The sequence below is a fragment of the Triturus cristatus genome, chromosome 3_2, assembly GCF_964204655.1.
Source record: "Triturus cristatus chromosome 3_2, aTriCri1.1, whole genome shotgun sequence".
In the NCBI taxonomy this organism is placed as follows: Eukaryota; Metazoa; Chordata; class Amphibia; order Caudata; family Salamandridae; genus Triturus; species Triturus cristatus.
Window position 1 is genome coordinate 82,468,119 of NC_140584.1, and position 27,542 is coordinate 82,495,660.

Below are 27,542 nucleotides of genomic sequence, written 5' to 3' on the forward strand. Positions count from 1 at the left end.
TTAGGCACCCTGCTTTGAAAACGTTCTTAAGCTTTCTTTTTTAAGTTGTACTTTGTCTCTACAAACAATCCATTTTTATTGTACTCTAAGCAAAGGTGAATAGGTCTGACTGCCAAATCTTCCCACTGAACTGATACATATGAGGCTGTTATCTTAATATCTGTGGGTGGAGTTCATGTATAAAGATTTTATGAGAAGCAGTGTGTACTGGAGGTCATTTGTCATCTTTCCTTATAAAAAATATGAAAGCAAAAAAGCTCTACACTTGCACAACTCTGGCGTTTTGGATTACAGGCAAGCTCAATCTGGTTCAAATGTTTTTCTTAAATGCTGCTATTGATCTACAACACCAAAGTGAATTCAGAGTGGTTGCAATGAACAAGTTACTTACCTTTGGTAACACCTTATCTGTTAGAGACTATATAGCAGCAGATTCCTTCCCTTAGAATTATCCCCAGGCGTCAGGCTGGATCTGGAAGATTTTCGTGAGTAGTACCTCTGCTCACTGGTAGGTGGTGTTGTTCGGCTCCGCGTGGCATCGTCTGAAGTGATGTGTGCAGTGCCCACATAGGCACCACCACAGTGCAATAACATCAGTTTCTTTTAGTGACTTTCCATGTCAGGAGTACTGAACCACGAAGAACAGTGACCATTGGTGTCAATAGTAGGGCCCTGAAAGGGGAAATCCCTATGCCTGAAAATCCATTCGCAGATCGGGGAGGATGGGTGGGTTGGTAAGGAATCTGCAGCTAGATAAGAGTCTTTAACAGATAAGGCATTACTGAAGGTAAGTAACTTGTTTATCTGATAGAGGCTTCTAACCGCAGATTCCTTACCTTTGAATAGATACCCAAGCAAAACTATCCCCGAAGGAGAGTTTGCGGACATATTTAAACTAGTAAGTCCTGCACGGCCAAACAGGCAACGTGTCTATCCCACAGAATTGACTGTACAGGCAATAATGTTTAGTGAACATGTGCAGGGATGGTCACGTTGCTGCCTGAGATATATCCAGGACCAGAACTATGCGTGTTAACACAGTGGCTTTAGTTCTGTTGGAATGAGCATGTAAGGCTTCAGAAGGCAGCTTCTTTGCCAATGTGTAGCAGATCTTGATGCAGCATGTGATCCATCGAGAGATGGTGCGCTTCAGCACCACCCTACCCTTCTTTGCGCCATTAGTCCCCACAAAGAGTTGGTAGTCCACCAGGAACCTTCGTGTGCGGCAGAGGTAGAATGACAACGCTCTTTTTGGGTCCAGACGGTGGGGTCGCTCCCCACTTCTTAGGAAGGATGTGGAGGAGCATACAAGATGGGCCAGGTGACAGATTGGCCCACATGAATTGGTGTGACCACTTTTGGCATGAAAGAGGCCCTAGTGTGAAACACCAGTTTGTCACAGTAAACCGAGAAAAAGGGAGGCCTGGATGACAAATTCTGCATCTCGCTCAACCTCTGGGCAGATTGCCATGAGAAAAGGTGTTTTAAATGTGAGCAGCTGGAGAGGACAATTCCGCAGAGGCTCAAAAGAAGTACACATCAGGAATGTGAGGACCAAATTAAGGTCCCACTGAAGCATAATAAAAGGAGACATATGTACAAGGCTCTTCAAAAATCTATTTACAATAGGAGACTTAAAGAGGGTTGGTCATCAGGCAGCCGCAAGAAGGCAGACTGAGCATAAGAGAACCCAAAACAGAGCCCTGCTGGGCAAGGGTAAAAATAGAAAGCAAAATATCAGAAAGGGAGGCAGAAAGTGGATCAATGGACTTTTCTGTACAATATGATACAAATCCCTTCCAACGGAAGGCGTATCTCGTCTTGGTGGAAGGATGCCTGCTGCCAGAATAATAATGCAGACTTCGGGAGGAAGTTCGAAAGCTATCAACTGACGGTGCTCAATCTCTACGCAAGAAGACGGCGAGTTGACAGATTCAGGTGGATTCTGCTGCTGCGACAGAAGATCCTCCCAAAGGGGCAGCCTGATCGGAGGATCGATGGCCATGCTCAGTAGCTCGAGATAACAGACTCTCCGTGCACATTCGGATGCCACAAGGATGTCTTCTGCCCCTTTCATGCCTGATCTTCTTGAGAACTCTGGGCAGGAGTAGTATGGGCGGAAATGCGTATAGGATGCCTGAGCTCCACTCGAGATCGTCTTGGAAACTGCTGACATTACACATTCTGGGCATAGGCTAACAGATCTAACCAAGGCTCACTCCACTGTTGAAAGAGACCTTGAGCCACCTCCAGTTGGAGACGTCATTCGTGATCCGCTAGGCATCGATGGCTGAGTTTGTCCACCCTGACATTCAGGGAACCTGCCAGATGTTGAACTACCAGGGAAATGCCCCGCAGGGTCTCTTGACAAAGGGTTCATGACGCCACCCCACCCTCTTTGTTGCAGTACCAAATGATGGTGGTGTTGTCCATGAACACTTGCACCAGCCTTCCCTTGATGGAGGGTAGAAAGGCCTTTAGTGTCAATCAGATCACTCAGAGCTCCAACACGTTGGTGTGTGGAGCACGTATTCTGCCGGAGACCAAAGTAATCTGACCTTCACCTCTCCCAGATGGACGCCCTATCCCAGGAGTGACACATATGTGAGATCTGGTTGGGGAAGGGAGAGGGTTCTGCCTCTGAACCACTAGTGGTTCGTTAGCCACTGCTGCAAATCTTTCACAGTCCCCTCTGAGATCTGGACCAGGTCGTATTGATTCCTCTGATGCTGCGCTCACTGGAACTTCAGGTTCCACTGCAGAGCCCACATATGTGATCTGGCATGTGTCACCAGCAGGATGAAGGAGGCTATGAGGCTCAGCATCCTCAGTCTCACAGAAATCCAGACTAGAGGCTGAAACATTGGTTTCACATCCAGAATATCCTGGACTCGCCACCAGAAAGGATAAGCCCGAAACTGCAGCTATGATGAAAGAGAGCTTCTGATAGGGAGTCGGTGTGACTTCGGCACGTTGATAGTGAACCACTGTGAATGTAGGAGGTCTGTCGTAGCCTGGAGGTGAGAGACAACAGTTTGGGGAGAGCCGCCTTCAACAGCCAGTCGTTGAGTTAGGGGAAGTCTGGCACCCCTATTCTCCACTGTTGAGCTGCGACCATCACCTTGCTGAACACCCAAGCAGTGCTGGTAAGGCCGAAAGGGAGTATGGCAAACGGAAAGTGCTTGTGGCCTACTGTGAACTACAGTTAACGCCTGTGGGCTGGCAGGCCGGAAATGTGGAAGTATGTGTCCTGCAAGTCCAACAGTACCATCCAGTCTCTTGGGTCCAGGGCAGACAGGGCATGAGCGAGCATGGGCATCTTGAACTTCTCCTTTTTGAGGAAGAAGGCGGCGCGGGTCTAGGATAGGAAAAATGCCTCAATCCTTCTTGGGCACCAGAAAGTGGCAGGAATAAGAACCACAATCTACTTCTGGTGTCTGCACCCTCTCTATGGCTTCCTTGGGCAAGACAGCTGTCACTTCCTGGCAGAGCATGGAGAGATGGTCCTCAATCAGCGTTCGCAAGTGGGTGGCATGGCTGGAGGCGTAGGGGAGGGAGTAGCCCCTTAGGACAATCTGAAGAACCCAGTGATCTGATGTTACAGACCTCCGGTTATGTTATGTTAAAAAGATTTCTAGAGTACATGGATGCCCCATGGGGGCATCCTGGCGCTAGCCACAGGTAAGATGACGACAGAGTAGGAGAGAGCAGGATGGGCTTAGGAGAACAGCCTGTCTTCAGCTGCTTCCACAAACTTAAACAGTTTTGAGTCTTTCTTAACGAAGATGGCAAAGAGCTTCATAGGGTGGGGGCTAGGACACAAAAGAGCGCCCTCCCATTCTGGTTTTTCTATGGCGGGGTATTGAGACCAGATTCAAATCTGAAGAGCGTAAGGCTCTCATAGGGGAGTAAGACTGCATTAGAGCCACAAGACGTGGCACTCCTTGTTGATAGAGGATCTTGAGGGAGATGCAGAGCGTTTTTAACTTTGTGAGTTTCTCAACAGGGGGCCAGTGATGCTTGATTAAGAGCTGAGAGGCCGAACAGAATTTTGGGAGGGAGAAAAGAAGCCTGGCAGCGGCGTTTTGGATGACCTGTAGTCGGTTCAAGACCGATCTTTTGGTGCCCACGTAGAGTCTGTTGCAGTAATCTAGGCGTGAAATGACAAGGGATTGAACAATCGGCTTGTGAGTTTTGTAGAGTGAAGAATCCCAGGATGGATGTAAGGCTTCTCAGGATGCCAACTGTGACTAGGGTTTGAACATGGGTCTCAAAGTGGGCAGATGCCTCCAGTAGGGCAGGTGATGGCAGATGCTTCCTCCCACTGGGTGTACATGATGGTAAGATGGCAAACTAAAGGGGTTTGGGGGCTGAGGCTGCTGGGGGAGTGGTGGAATGGCCCGACCTCTGGCTGCCCAACTCATGGGGTTTATGGGTACCGCATTCTCAGCCAGAGGCTGGGGAAGCCTGTGCTCTACTGTGGCTGGGCAGGTAAAGATGCATCTGGAAGCCCCTTCTGTGGCCACAAAAGGAGTGGAAGACGGACTTGGGTTGGCAAGACGCCATAGAAAGGTCCAAGGACCTGGTAATAGCCTTGAAGCGAGTTGGTCATGTCCAGCCCACATCAAAATGTGAACTTTTGCTGTATCTCTCCTGTCAGACATAGCTTGGAAGAGTATGGCCCAGGCCTTCTTCGGGACTGTGGTCAGCACCTGTGCAACCAAATCCCACAGGGCATGGGAGTAATGGCCCAAAAGTCATGCAATGTTCACGGAACGCATTGCGAGGCTGGTGGAAAAAACATTTTCTTTCATAAGGTGACCAGCCTCTTGGATTCCCTATCTGGTGGAGTGGTAGGGAATGCACCAGTATTTACTCAGGAGCTGGAGGCTTGGACTACCAAGCTCTCCGAGGTAGGGCGTTGTTGAAGGAAGTTAGGGTGCCCGGGGGCGGAGCGGTGGCAGCAGGCAATCGTCCTGTTAACAGGAACCCCTGTGCAGGGTTTATAAAAAGTGCCAAGCAGGATGTCCGTGGGGGGTTCATTAAATGGGAGAAGAGGTTCTAAGGGGGGGGGGGTGGGGGGGGGGGTCACTAAGGGTAGGCTAAGGCTCTTACTCTTTTTACGCTTGTGGGATTTATCTGGAGACTACTTGGAGTGTGATGAGAGTCCTGGGGTTCTGCGATAGATCCCAGGACCTTCCTCTCCACCCGGATCGATACAGTTGCAGCGTCGCACATTGGGCTGCAAGGAGTTTGAGAGTGCATGGTGCATTAGTCGGTGCAGGTCTCTGAGTCGTGGTCATGCTGGAGGCACCAGAGGCAAACAAGGTGCTGGTCTGTCACTGACATCTGTGGGTGACAGGCGCCACAGGGCTTGAAGCTGGCCTTCCTAGTTGGCGTCCTGCCACACCAAAGAAAAATCTCAAAAAGACTTAGACAAAAAGTCGAGAAAGTCAGTTAAAAAATGACTGGGGGCAGTTCTCTCCTTTTTCCGGATCAGCGCTGACTGGCGCTGAAAGAAAAGCACGGGCGTCGGTACACTGGGATGGCAACTATATAGACACTGTGCACGTCACTTCCGGCGCCACTTAACACCACCACCTACCGGCACGAAAATTTTCCGGATCCAGTCTGACGCCTGAGGTTAACTCTAAAGTAAGGAACTCACCTATGTAGCAAGACCAAGAGGGGAAAGAAGGCCTGAGGCTGGGGAATCCACTAGCTTCACCCAGTTTTGTTAGCCAGCTATCCTCCACAGGAGGCTGAGCAGCATCAGATATGGGGTGCAGAAATCTCGCCTCCTCCCCATAACCTCCTAAACAGTGTTCCTCAGAAGCGAAAAGAAGGGAGGGTTCAGCAGAAAGCGGAAGAAGGGTGTCTGAGATAGGAGGCACCATTTGCTCTTCAATCGACGTCTACCGGCACCAAGCTGGTGACGCCTTGAAGTCAGAGAGGGGAAGTGGCATGGTGTTGATTCGCACCACTGACACTGTCGTCAGAGTCTGCTGATCAGATACAAGCGCAGAAGGTAGGAACCCCAAAGGGCTGTGCATCGGTGCCGAAACGTAGTCGACTATCGAACCTAACTGAAGTCCAGGGCAAACTCACTGGTGTGAACAATAGAGGCACCACTCACCTTCTTGGGGCCGGAAGGCACTCTAGATGAAGGTAAAGACCCAAAGGTGACATGCAGAGAGCAATAATATGCTCCCTTCTGGGTCCGAGTCTCCGGGCTCCTGGGTAAACAGGGAGGTGTGGAGCGAACTAGTGCACGCAGTCCTCAACCGGCAAGCGGAGGAGGCATAAAAGTCAGATTCTCTGTGCATTGAAGTCGGGGATGCCGCGACTGCCTGTGTCGAGACTTACCGTGGGACAACGATGGAGAGTGATGTCCACTGAAACGGCTCCTGGACCAGGCTTGCGAACGGACCGTGCAGCGACTGAGAGCCGCACCAACAGGAGCTTTATCCAACGTTCCCACAGTGACTTCATCAAAGTAGACAACAGGATTCGCTCTCCTTGGAGTCATGGGGCTCTCCCAAGCACCACATACAAATGGAGTGAGGGTCCGTGGACAACTTTTGCTGCCAACAAAACACACAAGGTTTCAAAACAAAAAGCCCACTGCTTCAACAATAAAACGTCAAAGAGCCCACAAACGGCTTGAGGTAACAGCTTCTCCGGATTTGTGTTGTAAGTTGGGAAACTAAGAAACTGACATCAGTGCGAAGGGGTGAGGCTTAATGGACTCTGATGACGTCACATACATGGACGACATTGGTACGGAGTCGCACAACGCCCGGTTCCGACGCGCAGGGGTATTGCTGAAAAATATTCCGGATCCAGTCTGGCGGCTGGGGAGAATTGTAAGGTAAGGAATCTGCGGCTAGACTTTATCAGATTGAGACTTTCAGATCATAAATTGTAGAAGAAGCCCTCCAAGTAGACCTTAATGTCTTCTTCAACATGTGTTTCAACAGTCTGTGTGAGGTGGTTCCTCCAAAGGTCTAAGAGAAAGGAATAGATTTCTCTTTTGTGTGAGCGGAGGTTAGGCCATGCAATAGAAGGTTCCAAAGGTTTTGAAGGATAGCTCAGCAGAACTGTCAGGTGAGTGCTATCATTTCTTTGCAATGGCCACTTTGAAAAAATGCCATCAACGTCAATGGGATGGGAGTCTGGTAGACTAACACAGCAAACGGTCTATTGGCACAAGAACTGAAGCGGATCAGAGGGGGGGGGGGGGAAAGGAGAAAACTCACCCAGACTGGACAACAGCAAGGGAAAAAACATAAGTTCAGGAAGAAATCAAAGCGAATAGTGGCTGAAGACGACATATATTGACAGAAGCAAGACAACTGTGATCTAAAGCTCAAGCTGTAATAGGCAGCAGTGTATTCAGATATTCCTTCTATATTGATGGGCACATTTAACTGGCTAACTGATCTGCTTAGCATGCTAGGGTAGTGCACCTCCTGGAACACCCAAAGAAACAGTCTTATTTTCATTCATGGAACATTGGCAACTTTTTCTCCTTAACTAGGGACTCTTAAAAATAATATTGCAGTAGCTAAATATGTTCAGGGGGGCGAACTGCAAAATATGAATTAGATATGGATAAAAGAGAGATGATTTTCTATCCGTGTAAGCATGTTTTCTTTACAAATTTTGTTTCTAACATTGTACATTTAACATTTACAAATGCATTCCTGGATTTTGTGCATGAGCAGAGATATTCTAGGTATGTAAGTAAGGCTGTGGCAATTCTATTGTGCAAATCTAGCCAAAAGGCAGGCGAGAGCTGTACAGAGTCAAAGACAAGAATAAAGTAAACACGTGATGGGAGGAGTTTCTGTTTTCTGGACTGTTAATGCATTGTCAAGTGGTGCTCTCTTAAGAGGTGCTTCTTCAACTCTTTCATAAATTGAAGCAATGTTGGGTCTGTGCTGATGGGTATGGGGATGTTGTGTTGTTCCATTTTCTGGGTACATAGATAGAAAAAGGCCCGATGCCTTTTTTATTTTAAATTTCTTATTCTGCAGTCTGATGGTGTCCTAGCTCAGGGTGTAACGAGAACCACTAGACATGGGTGAGCGTGTCTGAAAGAAAAACGGTGGTGCATGGCTTTCTAAATGATGCAGCTAGTTTTGAATATGATGAGGGCTGCCATGTAGAGCTAATAGAGTGCCATCAAGATGGGTGTGATGTGATCATATTTCTTCAGGCTATGGATCAGACGTACAGTGCCGTGTAGGATGCCCTTAAGGGGAGCCAGTGTGGAGATGGGAGGCCATGAGCAGGGTGTTACCTCTCCCAGATGTGAGAGTATGAGGGCTTCATCAGCAGTTCTGAAAACGGCTTTCCGGAATAAACAGTTTCACTTCCTTTAGCAGAGAGAGTTATTACCACATTGTCTGTGTTTTTTGACAATGTATTTCTTGAGGGTGAGGTCAGTGACCAGGGTGAATCCAAGTGATTTGGCATTCAGTGAATGTTGGGGTTCGTAGCTGTCAAGGTTCAGGTAACCTGAGACAGGTTTGTGCTGTATCTTAATTGCTTTTCTTGGCAAATAACAGGAATTACGTCTCAACTGGATTGGCTTCAGGGTGGCGCTGGACAGCCAGGTCTGGATGATGTGCAGGCAGTGCTCAAGGCATTCTATTCGTGAAGCAGAGGAGAATTTCAAGTAGAGTTTTGTGAATCTTGATGCTGTTAGCTGTGCACCAAGCGGTTCAATGTAGAGGTTGAATTTGATAGGGAAAAATATGGAACCCTGGGAGACTCCCCAGGTGATAGGGATGTTTTCGGACAAGGAGGTTTCCCCCTGTGAACAAACAGGTGTCTGTTGGAAAGGTAGTAGGAGTACCAGCAAAGGATAATGCTGGGGAATCCCATTTAAGACTACAGGATGCATATAAGAGCAATATGGTTGACTGTGCAAAAGGCAGCAAAGACGTCCAGTAATATTGTATTGTTTAGGAATGTTAACAAAAATATGTTGAAAGCAGTAAATTCTAACTATTATACAATAGTTTACATGGGTAAATACATACTAAACATAGTTCTTTTTTGGATTTTTCTCACAAGACAGTAAATGTTCACTTAAAGTAGGCATTTACAAGCCGCCAGTGAATGACTATTCAAAGAATCACCTTGCACCACTACTCCCAGTAAACAACAGTTCCTAGCCATTACTGTACAGTGATTTAGATACTCTTAAAATATAAAACAAGCACATACATGCATGTAATACAATGAAGTTAAATCATACCTTGCTCCCCGTAAGTTGGGCGAGATGTGGCTTTAGCTCTTCTCCAATTACTGAGTAAACTGCTACCAGACAAAAGACACTAGCTTTGCGAACGCTGCTCTCAGTGTTATCGTAGCCCTAGAAAGCAAAAACGTTTTTTTAAAACAGTTTGAGGATAAAAGATAAAAAATTAAAGCAAAGTCAGTTATCAGTCTTGACATATTTGTGCAGAACTGGTGGAAAACAATGTCTTACAGGTCTTCTCATTAACATACCCAACCCACCCCCATTTGTTTTTCACTATGAAGATGACAATATAATCTTAAATAAACAGTACTTTCGAACGGGAATTCTCTAACCTTCACATGTTGGTAGCTTCCACAGTCTATACTTGGCAATATGACACCAGCAAAATCAAGAGAATGATAAACAAGCATTTTCTAATGCAATAGGTCTCGCATTATTAAAGTTTGAGCTATTGGCATTGGTAAATAATGCAACACCAATAGCTCAAAGTTTAATAATGCGAGATAGAGCAGGTTCTGCAGATGATAAGAAATATATGGAATAAAATGTAGTTATTTGTGAATTTGAATAATATAAGAGGTATGCAAATATTTTTAAGAATATGAAGGTGATACGTATTGTGTATGGTAATAGTTGTGTAGGGTGAGCACATCACGGAGGGAAGTGGGGAGGAGTACACATGGGTGAGCACATCATGGAGGGAAGTGTGGAGGAAGCACACAAGGGCACATTATGGAGGGAAGTGGGGAGGAGTACACATGGGTGAGCACATCATGGAGGGAAGTGGGGAGGAAGAAGACAGGGTGAGCACATCACAGAGTGGGGAGGAAGCACACAGGGTGAGCACATGACGGAGGGAAGTGGGGAGGAAGCACACATGGGTGAGCATATGACAGAGGAAAGAGGGAGGAAGCACACAGGGTGAGCACATCACGGAGGTAAGTGTGTAGGAAGCACACAAGGGTGAGCACATCACAGAGGGAAGTTGGGAGGAGTACACATGGGTGAGCACATCACAAAGGGAAGTGGGGAGGAAGCACACAAGGGTGAGCACATCATGGAGGGAATTGGGGAGGAGTACACATGGGTGAGCACATCACGGAGGGAAGTGGGTAGGAGTACACATGGGTGAGCACATTACGGAGGGAAGTGGGGAGGAGTACACATGGGTGAGCACATCATGGAGGGAAGTGGGGAGGAAGCAGACAGGGTGAGCACATTACGGAGTGAAGTGGGGAGGAAGCAAACAAGGGTGAGCACATGACGGAGGGAAGTGGGGAGGAAGCAAACAAGGGTGAGCACATCACGGAGGGAAGTGGGGAGGAATCACACAGGGTGAGCACATGACGGAAGGAAGTGGGGAGGAAGCACACATGGGTGAGCACATGACGGAGGAAAGTGGGAGGAAGCACACAGGGTGAGCACATCACGGAGGTAAGTGGGTAGGAAGCACACAAGGGTGAGCACATCACGGAGGGAAGTGGGGAGGAGTACACATGTTTGAGCACATCACGGAGGGAAGTGGGGAGGAGTACACATGTTTGAGCACATCACGGAGGGAAGTGGGGAGGAGTACACATGGATGAGCACATTACGGAGTGAAGTGGGGAGGACTACACATGGGTGAGCACATCACGGAGGGAAGTGGGGAGGAAGCAGACAGGGTGAGCACATTACGGAGTGAAGTGGGGAGGAAGCACACAGGGTGAGCACATGACGGAGGGAAGTGGGGAGGAAGCACACATGGGTGAGCACATGACGGAGGAAAGTGGGGAGGAAGCACACAGGGTGAGCACATCACGGTGGGGAGGAAGCACTCATGGAGAGAAGTGGGGAGGAAGCACACATGGGTGAGCACATCACAGAGAGAAGTGGGAAAGAAGCACACAAGGGTGAGCACATCACGGAGAGAAGTGGGGAAGAAGCACACAGGGTGAACACATCACAGAGGGAATAAGGCAAACAAAAAGGGCTTACAGTCATAAAATTACATAGTGTATAAAATTATAGAAGGCAAATCAAAATGCTTTCTATAATAAGAGGGCCGCGTAAGAATTCTGACAGTGCAAATCTTCTATACCCTTGGTTTGGCAGAGGGAGATAACCAAGACCAAAACCCGTTTCTACTATAGTGATCTGTGAGATTTTGTGTAACAAAATATGTAGCTGTAGGCTTTAATACAGAGTAATAACACATCTACCCTTAATTGCCTATTGACTTTAACGTATGGTTTCCACAAGCAATATATCAGGCCTACAGTGTCTTCATCATAACTTTTCATTATATAATTATATATCTCCCCCCGCCGGCCCCCACCCCATCTCGATGCCTAATCCTGCAGGAATATTTCCTTCGTAATCCACAAATTAGCAGACCTCTTCATGTGAAGTTGTGTGTACAAAAGGTATATGGTGTCCTACGTATTTTTAAGGATAAGAAAGACCATCCAGAAATTGGTAATCTCGGACTACTTGCCTTTAATGGCAAAGCTAACACAACGCGAAGCTGGGGGAGGCCTTGATACAGGGATGTTTCTATAGCCATTAATCTGGCACCGCCTTCGCCCATATCACTGGGGGTGGAGAAAGGGGGGGGGGGGGGCGGGCTCATCCTCAGGCTGGTAACTTCAGCGTACTGTATGAACAGCTAATACAAACTTTTTGCCCGGCAGCACCTCTCTTCACGACCGGCCCTTAGAGAGTTACCTTAGACATAGGCAACGGTTTTATTTTCCGCTCGTTTCCACAAAGCCCAGACGTGGGACTCCCAGAGTCCCAGGCCAGAGTTTCTTGCATAGCAACACCGCGAGGCAGCATACTGGCACGAGGCACCTCTCCAAGACTGTCACCTTCCCGCTCATCTGTTGTGTGTGTGTGCCCTGCAGAGTGTACTGCGAGGGCGCGAGCAGTCAGAGGTGACCCATCCACAGAGCTGAGCTAGGACCTGCAGGACCACCCTATCAAAGGCAAGAGGGTACGAGTACGGTGCTCGGAGTACCAATGGTGTACGTGGTGGTAACGCGACGGTGAGAGAGCCGAGAATGCCCGGGGAGGTGAATGCCTGGTCTTGGGTGCAGCAGCATAGCTCGGACTCCACGGAATTAGAATAAGGTTGGGGGGGTAGTGAGGTGCGGGAGGCGTGTGCCTGAACAGCTTGGCACCAGCGGAGAAGGGTGCACGCGCACTGGGAGAGGGGCAGTACTGGGTGTGCATGCGTCTGGTTTCAGGGACCGAGGATCGCTTGCAGACCCCTGTAGGTGGAGTGCGAGCGGTGGATTGGCAAACTATGGTGGGACCCACAAAACCTGCACCTGCTATACCGAAAACAGGATTCCCATCCCGCTCACCCCAACCCACCCAGCGCAGTTGGAGCCAGACTATTTTGTTACAGCAGAATTGATAAGTCCATCATTATTAGCATGCATATGTCTTAGTAGAATAAACGAATGTATACAGTACTAAATACAATATTACATCTACAACCATAATAAATTACTCAAATTAGCGGAGCACCATCTCGCACCGCGTTACCTGGAAGATGGCGAATCCGGCGGAAAGGGAAAACGCTAGGACCCCACGGGTCTTACAGGGAAGTTCCGGGGTTGCCCAGCAGCTTGCCTGATTGCATGCCGAAAGAACAAGCCCGGCGGAGCGTGGCGCGCGAGCGCGCGCTTGGGGGCTGGGGAGCAAACCCTTTGAAGTGCTCCCAAAAAGCGGAGTGCATGGCGGCACCAAGCGCGTGATTGTGCGCGTGCTAGCAATGCAATCCGCTTTTTGGGAGCACTTTTGAAAGCCCCTATAGTCTCGCTTTGCGATCGCTTACGCAATAGCAAGGCGAGACCTAAAAAAATAACTTTTCATTCAGATCTGCAAGGTAAAAATTTCACAGTGAGATCCAATGGTAGATTTTGGAAACCATGCTGCTATCACTCCAGACCTGGTTCATAACTGAAGAGTCCTCTGCCTCAAACAACAGAAAATCCCAGAACCTTGATAAACCAAGAAGGTATTTTGAACTAAAAGTGATTTTTATAAAATGAAAATCCAGATGGAATCAGATTGATGGCCCTCTTCTGTAGCAGATATTCTGCGGTCTGGATTGGGGTGCATCATTCCGAAGAGGTTCAGACAGTAGACCGGTGGCAAAGGTTGCTTAGAACACTGCACTATTGCATGGGTGCATGTGCTAATGTAAGATTTCCAATGGTGAAAAGGACTTGTTTAGAATGTTACATGGAACAAGGGCATATGTGGAATGGTACCAGGTCTCAAGGGCTTGTGTGGAATGTCACAAGGAGCAAGGGTTTTTGTAGAATGCCACATGGGACAAGGTTTAGTATAGAATGTTACATGCGAGAAGAGCATGTCTAGAATGACACATGCGAGAAGAGCATGTCTAGAATGTCACATGCAAGAACAGCATGTGATGTTACAAGCGAGAAGGACTTGTGCAGAATGTCACACAAAACAGCTGTTTTGTGGAATGTCCCACAAGGAAGGGGTATTTCTGGAATGTCACTAGGTTGCAAGGGTTTGTGTGTTGGTGTCGCCATTTTAATCAAACTTTCCTGTAAAATGAAAGGTAACAAATGCCCTTCAACCATGCTTTGTGGGTGTACTGGTTTTATCAAAATTACAACTTTTTTTAATTGTTTTTTTTTTAAATCAGCGTGTTAGTGTTTTAACTGGAAAGAAGAATGGAAGAAAACTTGGCTTCTGACTAGCTTTCAGAATAAAACAGTCACTGAATCTTAGACGTTTGGAAGCCTGGAGGAATGAAACTAACATCAATTTTCTGGCAAAAGCCCACACTTTTATGTCTTAAATCTTAACGAGCTCCAACTTTTCATCTGAGATCAAGACTTGTGTTTGTGCTGCTTTAGGCATGCAAATAATGCTATGAGATGAAGCAATAGGTAATCAAAGGATGTGTTTGTTAAGTTGTGAAACTGAAACCACATAACAAGACAAGAGTTTCGGAAAAGGAGAGTACAAGGAGTGAACATGCTGTACAGCCAGCAAGTAGGAAGTGTTTGTCGAAGAGCCAATTGAACTAAAAGAAACATCCATACTTCCAGTGCTCTGTATTGGGACTAATAAGAAAAGAACACCACACCAAAATAGAGCACATAGAAGGATAAGTTGGTAAAGGAAATACTAGTTACTTACTGTACTGCTCAGGGATCACAACTTGCACATGCTCATATAGACTAAAGATTGGGTATGATGGCCAAGTCAATTAAAGGAACTGGGAGCTAATGGATTGGGGGAACAAAAATCACTAGGGAGAACAGTTTGTACTTACTAGAACGCTTGTTACCCACATTGTTAAATGTAACGATATTAATTTTCCATAGAAAAAGCAGATAAAGTGAAGGAAGGCTTTAGTGATCAGCCAAAGAGGCTGACCAACATGCTCAGAACTGGACATTAGCCCTGCAAGCAACATCCAATGGACTAGCCAGAAAGTTCCTGATTAGCTAGCTGTTATTTTTTCAGACCATGACAAAAACATTATGCCTTTGAAAAAGAATTGCTTTTGTCTCAAGTACATGAAAATGTATTTCTAGAGAGACCGAGGCCACTACTCACTAGCAACAAAGGCAGGTAGTGATGTGCCTAGAGTCAGGAGGTCAACAGGTGACAAAGAGTGTTGGTGGAGCAAAGTGAAATAGTACACCTCCAAACTCAGGGGCAAAGCGAATGTCAGATTGTGAAGATTTACGGATTAAAATGAAGGATTCATAAAGACTTACAGGAGAGTTTATATGGAAATGGGATGACTTTGGGCTGAAAGGTCAGTGTACTAAGAGGGAGTGGTTTGACGTAATGGACCAAAAGAACAAGTTACTTACCTTCGGTAACGATGTATCTGTAAGAAACATTAGTTAGTTAGATTCCTCACCTTAGAATATCCCCAGGCGTCAGACTGGATCCGGAAGATTTTTCGTCAGCAATACCCCTTGCGTGTCGCTAGGCGTCGTCTGCGGCTCCGCGTCAGTCGTCGGCGTCGTGCGCCGGAATGACGTCGGAGTACTTAGACGCCGCCCTCGCGCGCTGACGTCAGTTCTTGTACATAGCTTTCCGCGCCAGGAACGCAGAGCCATGCAAAGACCGACACTGGTGCCAAAAATAAAATCTAGGGGCCTTAAAAGGATAACCTTAACCCTAGATGTCAGTTCGCAGAACGGGGAGGATGGGTGGGTCGGTGAGGAATCTAACTAACTAATGTTTCTTACAGATACATCGTTACCGAAGGTAAGTAACTTGTTCATCTGAAAGAAACACGTTAGTTAGATTCCTCACCTTAGAATAGATACCCAAGCAATACCATCCCCGGTGGTGGGTCTGCGAACCAAGCTCACACCAGAAAGTCTTGGAGGACAGACCGGCCAAAGAAGCCATCCCTCCGGACTTGGCTGTCAAGGCAATAATGCCTGGCAAACGTGTGTAGCGAAGCCCACGTCGCCGCCTGACAGATGTCCTGCAAAGGGACACCCCGTCCCAAAGCAGTAGTAGCCGCTGTGGCCCGAGTAGAATGGGCGCGCAGCCCAACAGGAGGGTCCTTTTTTGCCAAGGAATAACAAATTTTGATGCACAAAACGACCCACCGAGAGATGGTCCGTTTTTGTGCACAGCTTTCCCCTTCTTAGCACCCACGTGTCCAACGAAAAGTTGGTCGTCCACCCGGAACTGCTTTGTGCGGTCCAGATAAAAGGAGAGCGCACGTTTTGGGTCCAGACGGTGGAGCCTCTCTTCCTCTTTGGAAGGATGCGGAGGCGGAAAGAAGGTGGGCAAGGTGACAGATTGCCCAAGATGAAAGGGGGTCACCACTTTCGGAAGAAAGGAGGGACGAGGCCGAAGGACAACCTTGTCCGGATGAACAGAGAGAAAAGGAGGCTTTGAGGATAAAGCCTGGAGCTCACTCACCCGTCTAGCCGAGGTGATGGCTACCAGAAAAGCAGTCTTAAGCGTCAGCAGACGAAGAGGACAATTATGAAGAGGCTCAAAGGGAGCGCACATTAGAAATGTGAGAACAAGATTCAAGTCCCACTGAGGCATTACAAAAGGGACAGGAGGGAACGTGTGAGTAATGCCTTTTAGAAAGTGTGTAACTACAGGGGACTTGAAAAGAGAAGGCTGATCAGGAAGCCGCAAGAAGGCAGAGATGGCAGCAAGATAACCTTTCAAGGTGCCCAGGGCAGCGCCCTGCCGGGCCAAAGAAATAAGAAAGAGCAGAACCTCAGAAAGAGGGGCGGAAAGGGGATCCACAGCCTTTGCTGTGCACCATGCCACAAATTTGTTCCACCGGCAGGCGTATACCGTCTTTGAAGAGGGACCCCTGGCTGCCAGAATGATATCACAGACTTCAGGAGGCAAGTCAAATGGCATCAACTGCCGCCGCTCAATCTCCACGCATGGAGGTGGAGGCTGGACAGGTTCGGGTGGAGGACCGTCCCCTGCTGCTGCGACAGAAGATCCTCCCGAAGGGGCAGACGTATCGGAGGATCGGTCAACATACTGAGTAGCTCGGGATACCAGTACCTTCGTGCCCAATCCGGAGCCACCAAGATGACTTGGGCCCGGTCGCGCCTGATCTTCTTCAGCACTCTGGGCAGAAGTGGTATAGGCGGAAAGGCATACAACAGACCGCAACTCCACTCGTGACGAAAAGCGTCGCTGAGCGAGTGCCGCCTTGGAAACTCCAACGTGCAGAACTGCTGACATTGCGCGTTCTCTTCGGTGGCGAATAGATCTAACCAAGGCTCTCCCCACTGCTGAACGAGACGTTGCGCCACTTCGGAGTTCAGACGCCATTCGTGATCCATCATGCAGCGGCGGCTGAGTTCGTCTGCTCTGGCGTTCAGAGAGCCTGCCAGATGTTGAACCACTAGGGTGACGCCCTGGTGTTCCAGCCATGTCCAGAGGCGCAGAGCCTCCTGACAAAGGGTCCACGACCCCACCCCGCCCTGTTTGTTGCAATACCACATGGCGGTGGTGTTGTTCGTGAACACCTGCACGACACTTCCCCTGACAGAGGGAAGGAAGGCTTTCAGTGCAAGTCCGATCGCTCTCAACTCCAACAGGTTGATGTGGAGACGAGACTCCGCCGGAGACCAGAGGCCTCTGATCTCCGCCTCTCCCATATGGCCACCCCATCCCAGGAGGGACGCATCCGTCACTACGACATGCTCCGGTTGGGGAAGGGAGAGGCTCTTGCCCGTGACCCAATCGCGGTCCGTGAGCCACCACTGCAACTGCTATGCAGTGCCCTCCGAGATCAAGACATGGTCGGACAGGTTGCCGTGATGCTGGGCCCACTGAAACTTCAGGTCCCACTGCAGAGCCCGCATGCGCCGCCTGGCGTGATGCACTAGTAGGATGCAGGAGGCCATCAGCCCCAGAAGCCGCAACACTAGCCTGACCGAAACCCAGGATAGAGGCCGAAAGATGGGAATCAGGGCCTGAATATCCCGGACCCGCTGTTCCGGTGGATAGACCCGGAACTGCGCCGAATCGAGAACCGCTCCGATGAAGAGGAGCTTCTGAGAGGGACTCAGGTGTGACTTCAGCACGTTGATGGAAAACCCCAGCAAATGCAGGAGATCCGCCGTAGTCTGGAGGTGGGAGACGACTGCCTGGGGCGAGCCCGCCTTCAACAACCAGTCGTCGAGATAGGGGAAGACTGGAACCCCTGATCTGCGCAGATGAGCTGCGACCACCGCCATCACTTTCGTGAACACCCGAGGGGCACTGGTAAGGCCGAAGGGGAGCACGGTAAACTGAAAGTGCTCCTGACCCACCGTGAACCGCAGGTAACGCCGGTGGGCCGTCAGGACGGGGATGTGGAAATATGCGTCCTGCAAGTCCAACGCTACCATCCAGTCTCCAGGGTCTAGGACAGCTAGAACCTGAGCCAAAGTTAACATCTTGAACCTCTCCTTCCGGAGGAAGGCATTGACGTCGCGGAGGTCCAAGATAGGGCGTAGGCCCCCTTTGCCCTTCTTGGGAACCAGAAAGTAGTGGGAATAACAACCACAACCTACTTCTGGGCTCAGAACGCGCTCGACGGCCCCCTGGCCAAGAGGGCCGAAACTTCCTCGTGGAGAAGATTCAAATGATCCCCCGAGATACGGTGGTGCTGCGGTGGCATGGCTGGAGGGGTCGTCTCGAAGGGGAGGGAGTAGCCCCTTCGGACGATTTGCAGCACCCACCTGTCCGATGTGATGGACCGCCAGTGGAGCAGGTGATGGCGAACTCTGCCGCCCACTGGCGTGGAATGGGCCTGAAAGCGCGGACTAGGAAGGCTTTGAGGCGGATGCTGCCGGGGTGGATGTGGGCTGACAGCGTCGACCTCCAGAACCGCCTCGGCGGAAACCACGTCCGCGACCGCGCGCAGGTTGGTTCTGCGGCTGGTGGCTAGGCGTACGTGAGGAGGCACCCCTTCCTTGGCCACGAAAGGGGCGAAAAGCGGAAGTTTGCGACCGCGGGGCCGAGAGGCCCAGGGACTTGGCCATAGCCCGGGAGTCCTTAAAGCGATTCAGCGCACTGTCCGCTTTCTCACCAAAAAGGCGAGTGCCATCAAAGGGCATGTCCATGAGAGTGCTCTGGACATCACCCGAAAAGGACGTGGACCGCAGCCAGGCGTGACGTCTAAGCGCCACCGTGGTAGAAATCGCCCTACCCAGCGAGTCCGTAGTGTCAAGCCCACATCGGATAGCATGTCGTGCTGCATCCCTCCCATCGGCCAGAGCCTGGGTAAGTCGTGTCTGGAACTCCTCCGGACACAGGGGCAGCACGTCCTCCACCGTATCCCACAGAGAGTGGGAATAACGGTCCAAGAGACAGGCGGTGTTCAAGGACCGCAGGCCCAAACTAAGGGAGGAGAACAGCTTTTTGCCAAACTGTTCCAGTCTCTTGGAATCCCGGTCCGGCGGAGCGGTCGGGAAGGAGGATTGGGAGGTAGAAGCCTGGATAACCAGACTCTCGGGGGTAGGGTGTTGGGACAGAAAACTGGGGTCGCCCGGAGCAGGGCGGTGGCGCCTGGCGACGTTCCTGTCCACAGGAGGAACTGTGGAGGGCTTGGACCAGGTGCCCTGCAGAACGTCAATGAGGGCCTCATTGAATTGCAGCAGAGGCTCAGTGGAGCTTGCTGCAGACTGAAGCACCTCAGTGAGGACGTTAGTCCTCACAGCCACGGCAGGTAGCTCGAGCCCAAGGGCTGCTGCCGCCTTGCGCAGCACCACAGAGAAAGCAGCACCCTCCTCCGAAGCCACAGTCGGAGGAGAGATGAATCCAGTGTCTGGAGAGGTATCCAGACCACTGGCCTCCCCCAGTTCATCTGCCCAGTCCTGTGATAGCTGAGCCTGAACGGCCATAGGATCCTCGGACCCCTCCCAGTCGCCCCCGTCATCGATTTCTGATAAGCAGGAGGAAGGATCGGAGCCGGACGATAGACATAATGTGTCTCCAGCGGCGCAGAACGCGGCGTCCATCGACGCCGTAACGGCGCCGGGCCCGGACCGGGGCTGAACTGGGGCACGACGCCGAGCGGAGCCGGCGTCGGGGGTGGTACCGGTGTCGACGCCGGCGGAGGAGGCGTGACGAGGTCGACCGGCGTCGGCGGGGACTCGGGAACGGGTCCCTCGGGCACTTGCGGCGTCGAGGTCGGAGCCGTCGACGGCGCCGGGGCCGGAGCCGCCGGCAGGCAAGGTTGCCCAGTCGGGTCCGCGGGGCCCGAAGGCGCGCCAGCGGGCGTTGACGGCGGAGCCAGGTTCCTCATGGCCGAGAGGAAGGCACTGACTTCCGCCGGCGTCGCGTCAGTCCCAGGGACCGGCGGGTATGGGGACTTGCGCGGCGCCTGCGGCTCCGCTGGAGCCGCGGGGGTGGAACCACCCTGACCCTCGGCCGAGTCGCGCGACCGGCGAGGGGAGTCCGAAGAGTGGTGTCGCCTCTTGGACTTCTTGGAGTGCTTCGACTTACCCGAAGACTTGGAGCCAGACGATCGTTGATGACGTCGGCTGCGGCTCCGCGACCGATCCTTGGACCTCCTCCTGGACCGGGATCGAGAGGGGTGCGGAGCAGAGTGGCGAATCTCGAGAAGCTTACGGGACCGCTCCCGTCTAGCCTTCAAAGTCAGGGCCTTGCAGTCCGAACACGACTCCGCGTCGTGGTCGAGGCCCAAACAGTAAAGGCACCGGCGGTGATGGTCCGTAACCGACATCAAGCGGCTGCAGTCAGCACAGGCTTTAAAACCAGGCATCCTACCGGCACCGGAGTCGAGACAAGATCAAAAAGGATCAAAAAACGTAGTCAAAAAAGACTAAAAGGGGTAGCTCTCCCGGATCTGCGCTTACTGGCGCAGAAAAAAAAAGAACTGACGTCAGCGCGCGAGGGCGGCGTCTAAGTACTCCGACGACGTCATTCCGGCGCACGACGCCGACGACTGACGCGGAGCCGCAGACGACGCCTAGCGACGCGCAAGGGGTATTGCTGACGAAAAATCTTCCGGATCCAGTCTGACGCCTGGGGATATTCTAAGGTGAGGAATCTAACTAACGTGTTTCTTTCAGATTAGTTATTCATATTAGAATCTTACATAGCACTGACATACTGCCTCTGCTGCGCCCTCGATTGCACAGCTCTTGTACTCAAAGAACAAGTTACTTACTTCGATAACACTTTTTCTGGTAGATACAGTATCTGCCTGTGGATTTCTCAACTTTTGAATTACCCCTTGAGCAGCATTCCACGGAAACCTTTCTACATGGCTCGCCCACGTCGACGAACAAGTAACTTACCTTCGGTAATAGTATATCTGTAAGAGACATAGATTTGTTATAGATTCCTTACCTTAGAATTACCCCCAGGCGTCAGACTGGATCCGGAAAGTCTTTCATCAGAAGTACCCCTGCGCATCGAAAGGTGGCGTTGGTTGGCTCCGCGTTCGTCTATAGTGTCGTGGTCACCCGGATGACTTCGCGGTAGCTACTTAGACAAGGCCCTTGCGCGCCGCCGTCAGTTCTGTACACGACTTTCCGCACCAGAAGCACAGAGCCATGCAAGACACTGACCCCTGGTGCACAAAACTAGGGTCCTGAAAGGAAGTCCTTAACCCTAGAAATAAGTTTGCAGAACGGGAAGGATGGGTGGGACGGTAAGGAATCTATAACTAATCTATGTCTCTTACAGATATATCGTTACCGACGGGAAGTAACTTTTTCATCTGAAAGAGACAATTAGTTATAGATTCCTTACCTTAGAATAGATATCGCGGCAATACCAACCCTGGAGGTGGGTCTGCGAACCAAATTCACACCAGAAAGTCCTGGAGAACAAAACGGCCAAAGAAGCCATCTCTCCGGACTTGGCTGTCCAGGCAGTAGTGTTTTGTGAACCTGTGCAGCGATGCCCACATAGCTACCTGACAGATGTCATTAAGGGGGACTCCACATCCCAAAGTAGTGGTAGCTGCCATCGCCCTGGTGGAATGGGCGCGTAACCCCACTGGTGGCTCCTTCTTTGCCAAGGAATAGCAAACTTTGATGCACAAAACTACCCATCTAGAAATGGTCCGTTTGTGCACAGCCAACAAAAAGCTTGTCATCCACCCGGAATTGCTTTGTGCGATCCAAATAAAATGAAAGCGCACATTTTGAATCCAGACGGTGGAGCCTCTCTTCCTCTTTGGAAAGAAGCGGAGGCGGAAAGAAGGTGGGCAAAGTGATGGTCTGCCAATGTGGAAAGAAGTAACCACTTTGGGAAGGAAGGAAGGACAAGTTTGAAGGACAACCTTGTCCAGATGAACAGCTAGAAAAGGAGGTGTAGAAGAGCGAGCTTGGAGCTCACTCACCCTGCGCGTAGAGGTGATGGCAACCAGAAAGGCAGATTTTAAAGTCAGGAGCCTGAGAGGACAGTTAGGTAGCGGCTCAAAGGGAGCGCACATAAGATACGCAAGGATCAAGTTCAAGTGCCACTGGGACATTACGAAGGGAACAGGAAGAAAAAGATGAGTAATGCCCTTAAGGAAGTGATTTACAACAGGGGACTTGAAAAGAGAAGGCCGATCAGGAAGCCTAAGAAAGGCTGAAATGGCCGAGAGGTAGCCCTTCAGATTGCCCAGAGCAGAGCCCTGCTGGGCCAAAGACAGGAGGAACAAGAGAACCTCCGAAAGAGGGTCAGAAAGGGGATCTACAGCCTTTGTGGCGCACCATGCCACACATTTGTTCCGTCTGCAGGTGTATACAGTCTTAGTGGAGGGACGCCTGGCGGCCAAGGTAACATCACAGACTTATAGGGGGGAAAGTCGTAAGGTGTCCAGTGTCGCTGTACAATCTCCACGCAAGGAGGTGGAGGCTGGACAGGTTCGGGTGGAGGACCGTCCCCCGCTGCTGCGACAGAAGATCCTCCTGAAGAGGCAGACGAATTGGAGGATCGATGGCCATGTGTAATAGCTCGGGATACCAGACTCTTCGTGCCCAATCTGGAGCCACAAGAATGACTTGGGCCAGGTTGTGACGGATCTTCTTCAGCACTCGGGGCAGAAGTGGTATAGGCGGAAAGGCGTATGTCAGACCGCAACTCCACTTGCGACGAAAAGCGTCGCTGAGCGAGTGCCGCCATGGAAATTCCAATGCACAGGATCGCTGACATTGCGCATTCTCTTCTGTGGCGAATAACTCTAACCAAGGCTCTCCCCACTGTTGAAAGAGACCTTGCACCACCTACGAGGGAAGACGCCATTCGTCATCCATCATGCACCTGCGGCTGAGTTTGTCCTCCCTGGTATTCAGCGAATCTGCCAGGTGTTGAACCACCAGAGATGCCCTGACGTTCTAGCCATGTACAGAGGCAGAGGGCCTCTTGAAATAGGGTCCACAATCCCACCCTGCCTTGCTTGTTGCAGTACCAAATGGCGGTGGTGTTGTACGTGACCACCTGCACTACTCTTTCCTGGACAGAAGGAAGGAATGCTTTGCATGCAAGATGAATCGCCTGAAGCTCCAGAAGGTTGATGTGGAGCCCGGACTCTGCCGGAGACCAGAGGCCTCTGATCTCCACCTCCTTCATGTGATCGCCACATCCCAGAAGTGATGCATCGGTCACCACTGTGAACTCTGGTTGGGGAAGGGAGAGGGATCTGCTGTCGACCCATTCCTGGTCCGTTAGCCACCACTTCAATTGGTGTGCAGTGCCCTCCGAGATCTGGATGCAATCGGACAGGTTCCCCTGATGTTGTGCCCACTGGAACTTCAGGCCCCACTGCATAGCCCACATATACCATCTGGCATGGTACACCAGCAAGATACAAGTGGCCATCAGGCTTAGCAGTCTGAGGGCCATCCTGACCGAAACCTGGGATAGAGGCTGAAAGATCGGAATCATAGCCCGAATATCCTGGACTAGCTGTTCAGGAAGATAGACCCAAAACTGCATCGTGTCCAGAACCGCTCCGATGAAGAGGAGCTTCTGAGAGGGAGTCAGGTATGACTTTGGCACCTTGATGGAGAATCTAATCACAAGGATACTCCACTGGGTGTGTGGAGGAGGGAACAAGAGGCGTGGGGTTCTAGGAGCTAGCAGCCTCCAATACTAAATGTTTACCACAAAAGAGCTGCTCCTAGTGTGATAACCCAAACGAGTTACAAGAACGTCGTGAGTGTGGGCATCTCACAAAAAGTTACGGACCCGGAGCCTACTTGGGAGGCCTCACTGCAGTTGACACACGCTGCTGCCTATGAAATTGATTTATCCAGACAAGAACAACAATACCCTACAGAGCACCATCACTGTAATCAGCACCACGCTGTCAAACAGAACGCTACGGCTGTAGCGAACTTAAAGAAGAGCTTACCGGCCATCTAACATCCTGAAGTGCCGTCCTGACCTCACTTTGAGAACCCGGCCGGGTCCTCACGTGAGTTTTTACCTTCACCTTTCACTTCACTGTCACAGAGGCAGCACTCTCTTCATCCAGAGGAGACAAAACTGTGGATTCCCTCCGCCCCTTCCCCCATGGGACAAGTTGTCCATTTAACTAGGGCTTCACCTTTGGAAGCAGTTCAAAACGGTGAAGTGTGACCAACGGCACACTCACGCAGTGGTAACATCTTACCAACATTGGTAAGAACGGAGCCCCCTTTTCTTATCTCTAGGTCCTGATGAATGCCATGGACCCAATTGGGCCGCTTGGGCAGAAAAATGTCGACCATCCACTAGACGGTTGGGGACAATAACCACCCCAATCACCGTCACATTTACATTTTGATATCATATAGTTTTCATTTCACATTAAAAAACGCCTCTGACTACTATTATGATTTTTAACCTCACTCACATATTCACGGGCCCCCACTTAGTCACTTAGAAGTGCATCCTTGTCGTCAAGTGTATGCCCGCCCTCCATCAAACGAAGGTTTTGGAGGGCGAGGACTGGTCAATGATGAAGCATGACACCAGGTGGTGTGTGAGACCAGTCCGTAACTTTTTGTGAGATGCCCACACTCACGACGTTCTTGTAACTCGTTTGGGTTATCACACTAGGAGCAGCTCTTTTGTGGTAAACACCTTGATGGAGAACCCCAGCAAATGCAGGAGGTCGGCCGTAGTCTGGAGGTGTGAGACAGCCTGGGCGAGCCCGCCTTCAACAGCCTCTCGTTCAGGTAGGGGAAGACTGGAACCCCTGATCTGCGCAGATGAGCAGCGACCACCACCATCACCTTCGTGAACACCCAAGGAGCACTGGTAAGGCCAAAGGGGAGCACGGTAAACTGAAAATGCTCGTGGCTTACCGTAGGTAACACCTGTGGGCTGGCAGGACGGGGATGTGAAAATAGGTGTCTTGCAAATCCAACGCTACCATCCAGTCTCCAGGGTCGAGGGCAGACAGAACCTGAGCTAGCGTCAACATTTTGAACTTCTCCTTCCGGAGGAAGCGGTTGACGTTCCTGAGATCAAACATAGGACGCAGGCCTTAGTCCTTCTTGGGCACCAGAAAGTAGTGAGAGTAGCAGCCACAACCTACTTCTGGGGCAGGAACTCGTTCGATGGCTCAATGGGCCAAGAGAGCCATAACTTCCTGTTGGAGAAGGGCCAGATGATCCTGCAACATGCGATGACACTGAAGTGACATGGCTTGGGGAGTCTCGATGGGGAGGGAGTAGCCCCTTCGGACTATCTGCAAAACCCACCTGTCCGACGTGATGGTGGGCCAGTGGGCGAGGGGATGGCGAATCCTGCTGTCCACTGGCGATTGGTGGCGCTGGAAGGTCAGACTAGGAGGGTTTGGAGGCTGCAGCAGGGGGAGGGGGTGGGGGGTGATGGACTGGCCCGCTCGCTGGCCCCCAGACCCCGACGGTGGATCCCACGTCCCCGGCAACGCAGGTGCTTAACAGTTTGCACCGGCCTGTGGCCCTGGGTGGAACATGTGGGGCACACCTTTCATAGCCATGAAAGGGGTGAATAGCAGACTGCGCAGGGCGAGTGGTGGAGAGGCCCAAGGACTCGGCCGTAGTCCGTGATTCCTTGAAGCGCTCTAGTGCGCTGTCTGCCTTGTCACCGAAAAGGCGGCGGACATCAAAGGGCATGTCCATAAGGGTAGCTTGGACATCCCCAGAAAAGCCAGTCGATCTCAGCCAGGCGTAGCGCCAAAGTGCTACCGACATTGAAATCGTCCTACCTAGCGAGTCAGCGGTGTCCAGTCCACAGCGTATGGTAAACATCGCTGCATCTCTCCCCACTGTAACTGCACGGGAGAGTACGGCCCGGGCCTCCTCCGGGCACTTGGGCAGCACCTGCGCCACCGTATCCCCTACAGAGCGGGTATAACGGCCCAACAGACATGCAGTGTTTACCAACCGCAGTCCCAAGCCGGTGGAGGAAAAAAACATCTTCTTCCCAAGATGGTCCAGCTTTCTGGATTCCCTAACAGGTGGTGCGTTAGGGAATGTGCCTTTAGATGTGGAGGCTTGGACCACCAAGCTCTCAGGGGTGGGGTGTTGGGTGAGGAAACTGGGGTTGCCTGGGGCCGGGAGGTGGCGTCGGGCAATCATCCTATCCACAGGAGCCCCTGTGTTGGCCTGGACTAGATGCCGAAAAGGATGTTGGTTAGCGCTTCATTGAACGGCAGCAGGGGCTCCGAATAGCTCGCTGCCGGCTGAAGCACCTCTGTCAGGAGGGTAGTCCTGACTGCCACCGTAAGCAGCTCGAGGTTGAGAGCCTCGGCCGCCCTATGCACCACCACTGCGTAAGATGCACCCTCTTCTGTAGCCACGGTAGGAGGAGACAACATGCCAAGGTCTGAGGAAGTATCTAGACCACTGGCTTCCCCCAGTTGCTCTCTCCAGTCCGGGTAATACACCAACTGGTCGATTAGAGGGTCTCCAGACCCCTCCCAGTCCTCCTCACCCTCCTCTGGTTGCCAATCTGGCCAGAGTGGAGCAAGAGGGTAAAACAAGGGCACAAAGGTACTGTCGGCTCCGGACGTGGTGCCGGTGGAATCGGCGCCAGGGGAGGTGTAATCAGGTAGACTGACGCCGATCCGGATCCAGGCCTGGATCCAAGGGGACCCTGCGGTGCCGGGGCCAGAACTGCCGGCGTCGAAGGCCCAGGTCCCCAGATGGGTCCACAGGGCTCGAAAGCACGCCAGCATAGTCGGGCTGCCCAAAGATAGCATGCATCGCTACGTAAAAGGTGCAAAGCTGGGCAGGGGTCACTCCGGGTCCCAGGAAACTCTGTGTCGACCCTTCGGGCACCCGCATCCCTCATCGCGTCGGCCGACCGACGGGGAGAAGTCGAAGAGTGATGATGCTTCTTCGACTTCTTCTTGTGCTTCGACTTACCTGAGGAATGCGAAGACTTTGAAGAAGCCTGGTGGTGGTGGCTCTGCGACCGGTCCCTCGGCCTCCCACGCGACTGGGACCTTGAACAGTGCGGAGCCGACTGCCGGGCCTCGAGAAGATTTCGGGACGGCTCCCGCAAAGACTTCGGATTCATGGTACGGCAGTCGGAGCATGACTTGGGATCGTGGCTGCGCTCCAGGCAAAACAGGCACACGCTGTGCGGATCTGTCACCGACATCAGACGGCTGCAGGAGCCGCAAGCCTTGAAACCGGGCATCCCTGACGTGCACCAGGAGACAAAGACTCAAAAACAGTGTTGACAAAAGTCGCCAAAAAGTGACTGGAGCTACCGCCCTCTTCGGATCTGCGATGGCTGGCGCGGAAAAAAAGAAAGAACTGACGTCAGCGCTCGAGGGCGGCGCTTAAGT

General features: G+C 51.2%; 1 protein-coding gene across 2 annotated transcripts in view; it reads right to left on the reverse strand.

The window, feature by feature from the left end:
- CLASP1 (cytoplasmic linker associated protein 1) overlaps window positions 1-27,542 on the reverse strand; it is a 1,312,099-nt gene that overhangs the window by 20,604 nt on the left and 1,263,953 nt on the right. For both annotated transcript variants that reach the window (XM_085647275.1, XM_085647274.1), the window contains one exon: window positions 9,269-9,385. In XM_085647275.1, coding sequence (XP_085503401.1) covers window positions 9,269-9,385 — 117 coding nt within the window. The remainder of the gene's footprint in view (window positions 1-9,268; window positions 9,386-27,542) is intronic.